Below are 7,713 nucleotides of genomic sequence, written 5' to 3' on the forward strand. Positions count from 1 at the left end.
ATATTTAAATGTTTCATTAATATGTACTGATTTATATGTTTGTTATTTACTAATATTTATATTTTCTATTTATAATTTATATCATATATTAATATATAATTATGTAATTTTTAATGTTTGTAATTTAAATGCAATTATATTAAAGATCTAAATTGATTAAAATAATTTGTATTAAAACCATATTTTTATTATTTAAAAAACATTTTTATTACTTAAAATTACATTTTAATTAATTGCACAGTTTAAAACTGACAGTATGCACCCAAATTCTATACAGATACATGCACTGACCAAGTTACTCATCAAAACACCCATTCACATTTTTGTGCATCAGTTAACAGTACTATAAGTACGGCTGCTCAGAGAGCTGTGATTGGTCCACTGCTGTCAGTGCATTAGACAGGCACAGCTGGTATCTTCAGTTGTTTCTCTGGGTGTTGTCCATTATAATGTTCGTCTTTCATTGACTCCTACTGTAAGTCATAAGAAGCTATAAGGCCATTGTTGCACGGTCAGAATTGAACCCCTGACCCCCTTCCCCCACCCCTTCTCTTCTCTAGTGTGTGCAGTTTAGTAGATTCCTAGTGTACGCCCTGGGACAAACCCTCTCCTCTCCTGTAGCTGTGCACCCTATCATACCACACTGAGCATGAATTCACACGAAACACTTGAATTGAAATGGATATTGGACATTGGCAAGGTCAGCCAGATCATAAGGTGTGTGTGTGTGTGTGATTAGGGTGCACTCTGTCCAGCAAGCATAAGCATCATTACCTTTATCTATGTAAAGAGTAGATTTTAGTTATATACTGTTTCCTAAACTTGATTGAATTGATTTTTAAGTTTATGCATTCTTGCAGCCACTTTTGTAAATGAAGCTTTTTTAAAGCAGGTTTGATTTGGCTCCAACACCCTTGGTGAAGTTACCATGCTGAAAGGTGATAGATTACTTCAAAAGACTGGTAAATTAAATACTTATCTTCTCTTTTCATTACCATTATAGAGTATGTTGCTGTTAGCATAAATATTAGCATAATTTTTTTTTAATTTTGTGTTATGCAACTATACAACTGATATTAAGGACAAATTATGGCATGTAAAAGGTGTTTTTGCTTTTAAAGGAATAGTTCCCCCAAAATGGAAATTTGCTGATAATGTACTCACCGTTTGGCCATCCAAGATGTAGATGAGTTTGTTTTTTCATCAGAACAGATCTGGTTCAATTTAGCATTACATCACTTGCTCAGTGAATGGGTGCCGTCAGAATGAGAGTCCAAATATTGCTTTCTCAAGTGAAAAAGTTATCTAGTGATGTTTGTGTCAGCTGTTTGGACTCTCATTCTGACGGCACCCGTTGACTCAATTGGTGAGCAAGTGATGTAATGCTAAATTCCTTTTCTTTTTTTTTTCTTTTTTTGTGATCAAGAAGCAAACTCATCTACATCTTGGATGGCCTGAGGGTGAGCACATTTTCAGCAAATGCTCATTTCTGGTTGAACTTTACCTTTAAGGAGTTCCTAATTAGTTGAATGTCACTAAAAATGAGATTACTGTCATGTGACTGTGTATAAATAGTACATTTCTTATGATATTTTGTTGCACTTGCAGTCTGAACAGGTTTATTAATGTTTTAATGAGAGTTTAGCTAAAATCTTAAGTGAAGCGCACTCGATTTTCTGGGTTTCACCACATATCATTCATAGATTATGGTTTAGAACGCTGCCCCCTACTGTCTGGGTGTATTATTCATGATGAAAAATATACTATTGATTAATAATTGACTGTATGGTGGCCCTGCTGGGACAGAAAGGACTGAGAGGTGATGGAGTGTCTGTTGTACAGTAATGACATTGAGATGCTTTAAAAGGCAAAGAAACACCTTCTTTTCTTTTTAAACATCCGGCCCTGAACTGTCCCTTGCGGGTCTTCCGTTAGGTTCCCATGGAAAAAGCGAGCCCTCCCAGAAGAAGTGCCACCCCCGCAGTGCGCCCACACATCCCGGGGTCCGGCCCCGCAGCCCAGGGGCCCGGCAGTCCCATCCGGCGCCCCCGAGCTGACTCTAAGAAAACAGGACTGCTCTCCAAAGGAAAGAATCTATTGAAAAGGCTTGGTGCTGTCAAATAGTTTCACATAACTCTCTTCACAGCAGCCGGGTTAAGGAGGTTGGAATTGAGGAGAATTTACCTTAGAAGGTGGGAAAAAGAACATTTCTCCCATCTTCTGTTTCTGTAATCACATGGATTGGCCACGGAAAAGAGAAAGGGAAATGGTGGAAACTATGGCTTTCATGACCACAACTTCAGCTTTATGCCTTTGAAACTGTAATAAGTTCTGTTTGCCCATGTTTGATTCTTAAAAGCACAGAAATGCTCACTAATGTGAGTTACTAAGATGTCTTGTTATAAATATACAATAGAAGGGATGTTCTTGGATAATAAAATAAAATCTATATTTATTCAATTTAATTGTTTCATTTTAGTGGATATTCAATTTATTATTATTTAATAAAGTTGTTCGATATTTAATAATTATAATAAATTGAATATCTCTTAAATTTAATTAAATGTAATGTTTTAATTTAACAAATATACAATAGTATTATTATTATTATTAAACTATATTTTTGGCAAATTTTTCATCTAGACCTGCTGTTCTCAGAGAATAACCTAATAACCTAGCACAAAGTTTTAGGAGTTTAGCACGAATATGAAATGTAGGTTTTGCAGTGACTGGACACGGCTTATATTTCTACAAATACCATGAGGGAAAACAGTGTGTTCTGCCACATTTGACTGGATCTTTTTTTTTTTTTTTTTTTTTAAGCACCGCCAGGTTCACAGATGCATAATATTCATGGTATCCACTGAGTTTGAAACTGTTGCTACAGCCGTGTCTCTTCGTCAGCACACTATTTTGTGTTTTTGGGAGCTTGAAAGAATGTCCAAACAGTGCAGCAGGGAGCAATTTGCGTTCCGGCCAGCAGACACTGTTATATCCCAGCATGCATTTGGTCCAGGTAATGAGAAAAGATTAGCTGCTGTACATATCATTAAAAGCCCCACTAATGGCGTGGACAGGTCATGAAACTCCTAGTGGAAGTGAGCCTCCTCATATTTGCCTTATTCAATGCACAATGGTTTGTGTTGTGTCCAGTCAGTTGGGTGAGATTTGTCTGTGTCATGTGCAGTCATGTCGATGCTTTCCTTCTCATGAAAAAACTGTATTTCGAATCTGTGTGACCAAGTGTTGTGTTGTTTTTTTGCAATGGGTGTCAAAAGTAGGGAAGGAGGGACTCTAACTTACAAATGGTTCATAAATCCATTCAAGTGTAAATTGTGCAGCTGAATGCAACAATTTGCATAAGAACGTTTTTATTTACGATTTACACAGAAGTTTTGTATGTTTTTGCAAAGAAGGCCCTTGATTTCCACTTATTTAGCACAACTTATTCACAGTTTTACATAAATCAGTTTGGTTATTGACTCACTGATGCCTCTCCCAGCTTTCAAATCATTCAAATAACATGATGCACATATTCCGTACTTGATAAGGATGAAGGAAATTAGCAATTGTGAATGTATGGCCAAGGAAAACCTTCCCATCTCCGTGATCCGTTTCATTCAGTCTGTACTGTATTTCTTCTCCATACATTGTTCATTTTATTTGTTTGTCATTTCACCCCTTCATTTTGTCCTGAACCAAGATACTAAAATTAGGTTTGCAAGTATGGACCGAGACTGCCAAAAAACAGGAATGTATGAGAAACATTCTGTATATCTTGTACAATTTTCAGCCAAAATTCCAGGCGTTTTAATTCATCAGAATAACTGTACTTTTTTTTTGCCGAATCATTTAATCATAAGATGTTACAGAGCATCGCTTCTACATGTTTGAGTGACTGCTGCTCTTTTTGTACTTTTTGCCCATTTGTACATTCTTTTTAAATGTTTATACTTGCTTTTCAGACTGCCTTTTTGTACATTAAACTTTATAATCTGACAGTGCAAGCTTTCCTCATGGTGTCTTCAAACCATAATGTTTTAAAGTCTGCAATTGTGTGCTAGCTTTATGAAAAAGACATAAGCCTATATTGATGGTTATCAAATATTGTGTGAGTATGCATGTACAGTTTTATATCGAAATAAATTTGATATTTTATACACACCGTTGTATGTGTTTATTTTATTAACTCAAGTCAAGTTTGTGCAGTTTTACAGGTGAGTGAATGAGCTATTTTGGTGTTAGGATTTATAAAATATAATCACATACTTCCAAAAGATGGCGCCCAAATTCCATAATTGCCTGCCGATGTAGTGATGTAGTTGTTCTTAATATCACCTACTACATTGTAAAGTTGTAAAATCAAAGGTCTCTCTCTCAAACACACTCAAAAACAATACAGTAGTCATTTCTTTCTTACCTGCTCTTTTCCGTTCCGTCCTGCATAAACTTTTTTTTGCAGAATAACCACATTTTCATGTAGGCTATTTGTTTTTAGCTCTGCAGCTCCACCTTATCGTTTTCTTTCTTTTTTTTTTTTGTTTGTTTGTTTGTTTGTTTTTTAATCTAAAAATAAATTACATTATTAGGCCTACAGAATTCCCATGTCCAGATGCTCAATCACTGGAGCAGAAAAAAAGTGAGTGGAATGGCACTAGGGATCTCGACTTGGCCCCCTTTTTTAATTGTTTGCTGTGTAGGCTATTTGCATTTCAATACAGTTCAGCGATTCTCGTTGTCGTTATTCACATAACAAATTGAGTGTATTCAGAAGCACCATAAAGGCGACGTTGTCACTGGGTACCTCTTACTATTCTCAACGCTGCTCTGGATAAGCCAATCACTGTTGCTTGAGATTACTGTGTAAGGTTATAGATACTGACGGAACGGAGTTCCTTTCAGATGTAAAGCATATATATAAATATATTTGTGCTGAACAGATTTCGTTACACCATAACTCTAATGTAAAATATCTACACTAAGTCAAAGATGCGAATCAATGGGGAATTTGGCATTCTTGAGCCTCCATACGCCCCCTGCAGGAAAACAACTTCGTGTCCCATAGAAAACAGTGTAGTAACATTTACCGCCCAAAGGGCTCAACCCACTGATGAGAGCGCGAGCGCAGCGCTTGTTCTTCATCTTCATCAGAGCTCGAGCGCAGCGCGCAACACACGGACTTTAAGACGATGGATGACAAACTCTGAATTCAGCTACAAGTGATCTTCATGCCTGCTGGTCATTTTGAACGTCATATTCTGACGCACTCATATTTTGTTCTTACAAATATACCTTAACAATATCTTTATATTGATATAAGCGCAATGATTTTGTTCGTTTACCATTAACGGCGCAGTATATGTTTTAAGTTTGTAACTTTTTTATTGCTAAAAACGCCTTTGAAAACAATGGACTTAAAATACTGTAAAGTACTACTTATGACTCTCCTGACTGTTCGGGTAAGATAATTGAAAAAGAAAAGACAGAAGAAACCTTTGTTTTTAATGCGGTTTCGATGTGGGTTTTAATGCAAGTCGCTTGATAAGTTGAATGCTTTATTTCTTTCAGGTTCGTAGTGACGTTGTATCACCGTCAAAACATCCAGGTAATAGTTGAAATTACCAAATACATTTTTTTTTACGTGAAAACTCGATGAAATGTGTCACAAAAACATAATTTCGTTGTTTTATTTAGACAATAAACTTGTGTACACTAATAAAACGTAAGAAATTCATCTAAACTTAAACTGAGGATGACTTTTTCCCCTCAGTTATGTTGAATGTAAAAGGTTAATTTAATTTAGCTCAACCTTTTCATTATGTACTTGGTATAATAAATATAAATGATTGTTTCTACTGGCGATTTACAGACACGATTGAAACTGAATTTTAAATGTCGTCCTTTTTTTTAAGTTCCCTTATTTGTGGTAAAACTCGGAATACGTCACCGTAATCGCAGTAATAATATCGACGGATCGACATTTAACACTAACATTTCCGTTCACTATTTTTAAATAGAAACCAACATCCTCATCCACAATAACACTTTCTGCTCAAAATTTGCTCTAAATCTTATCTAGTTTAATAAAATTATACGTTTGACTGAGGAAAATTGATTCAGCACTGAGATCATCTTTTGGCAGTTGTGAAATGTTATGACATGGTATGAAACTCGGGACATCTTTACAGGTAGTAGCCTACACATAATGATAGAAAATGAATTACGGAAGAAACTAAATATATAGAGAGAGTGTGTGTGAGAGAGAGAGAAAGTGTGTAACGTTAGCTTTTCTGAAAATAATTAAGCTGCAGAGCAAGAAGATGAAACATCATTTTGTCTCTTTGGAAGTTAATGGAATTTAGAATTTTATTATAGGAATATGTAGATTATTTACAACTAAATTGCTGTCGTTGTATATGGATAGAAAATTCCAGATTTGGTTGATTCTCAAAAGGCAGGTGAAGTGATTAGTCTTAAGAGGTTGTTCCTTACAGTCCAGGTTAAGCACTATTAATAGCCTCCTGTGGATGTTTGATTCTCTACACACAGAATTCTGCAGCCAAAATGAAATATTTTATCCAAATTGACCAGCAGAGACAAGTCTGAACCAATGACAAACAACATGCAATAAAACTGTCTCAAGATAATTTCCGTGAACCCCTCTGTCAACCTTAATAAGAATAAACAGAAAACAGTCAAGCTTAAAAAAATTAAAATGATGCTGGATTGACTACAAACTGTCACTGTAATGTTTTTGCATGTGTGTATATTTTTGTGTATACTGTATGGATGTGTGTGTTTTGATCAGGCCTGCAGGTGCTGGCCACAGCTTCACACTACTGGCCTCTGGATTCAGTGGAAGGGATCCACGGCCTCTCAGACCAGATTGGGAACAGAACAGGTCATGTTAATGGGACTAATATAAGTATGTCACACCTGCTTTGTCTTTCTTTCTTTCTGTCACCACAGCTGTTTAACATTCCTCCACGGTCACGTCTTAGTTGCGGAAATCTCTGTGGCTTTGCAGCTGTCTTCAGTTCTTAAAACGAAATGATTTCCTCATTTGATTCGAAACGTTGAGGAATTACATGATTACCTCAGTTGTGATGAAGACAAACGACTATGACATTTAAGGGTGTCAAAAGTACACACAGTTTCTTTACAGTGATTTACTAGTCCACTTGGATTTTTAGCTGTCCAAACTCACCAGCATACATCACTATAGTGGGAGAGCTCTGCAATGCCCTCAACAGATCTGCTGAAAATTTGTGCACGTTAGACAAACAACCACACGTCATTCCATAGCTGGAGTATATTCCCAGTATAAGTACAGTATGGCAGTTGTTCTGTGCTGGCTAATTCAGAACAAATGGAGGGCTGAGAGGAATTCTCTGGGCCTCTCAGACTTGTATCGACACAATGTGTCACATGTGCATATCTAAAAGATTTCTTAAAGGGGTCATATGATGCTGCTAAAAAGAACATTATTTTGTGTATTTGGTGTAATGAAACATGTTTATGCGGTTTAAGGTTAAAAAAACACATTATTTTCCACATAATGTACATTATTGTTTCTCCTCTATGCCCCGCCTTTCTGAAACGTGTCGATTTTTACAAAGCTCATCGGTCTGAAAAGTGAGGTGTACGCTGATTGGCCAGCTATCCAGTGCATTGTGATTGGCCGAATACCTCAAGCGTGTGACGGAAATGTTA

The 7,713-nt window shown here is 36.3% G+C and overlaps 2 protein-coding genes across 2 annotated transcripts in view; both read left to right on the forward strand.

The window, feature by feature from the left end:
• Positions 1–2,449, forward strand: part of rimbp2b (RIMS binding protein 2b) — a 141,387-nt gene extending 138,938 nt beyond the window's left edge. Inside the window, exons 27-28 of the mRNA XM_016448627.1 lie at positions 893–962; positions 1,936–2,449. The gene's annotated coding sequence lies outside the window, so the exon portion shown is untranslated. The remainder of the gene's footprint in view (positions 1–892; positions 963–1,935) is intronic.
• Positions 2,450–5,159: 2,710 nt separating this feature from the next.
• Positions 5,160–7,713, forward strand: part of LOC107659589 (adhesion G-protein coupled receptor D1-like) — a 17,253-nt gene continuing 14,699 nt past the window's right edge. The window contains exons 1-3 of the mRNA XM_016448591.1: positions 5,160–5,459; positions 5,569–5,605; positions 6,809–6,925. Of these exons, the coding sequence (XP_016304077.1) occupies positions 5,409–5,459; positions 5,569–5,605; positions 6,809–6,925 (205 nt within the window). The 5' untranslated portion in view covers positions 5,160–5,408. The remainder of the gene's footprint in view (positions 5,460–5,568; positions 5,606–6,808; positions 6,926–7,713) is intronic.

Source organism: Sinocyclocheilus anshuiensis, unplaced genomic scaffold (assembly GCF_001515605.1).
Source record: "Sinocyclocheilus anshuiensis isolate Anshui unplaced genomic scaffold, SAMN03320099.WGS_v1.1 scaffold451, whole genome shotgun sequence".
NCBI lineage: Eukaryota > Metazoa > Chordata > Actinopteri > Cypriniformes > Cyprinidae > Sinocyclocheilus > Sinocyclocheilus anshuiensis.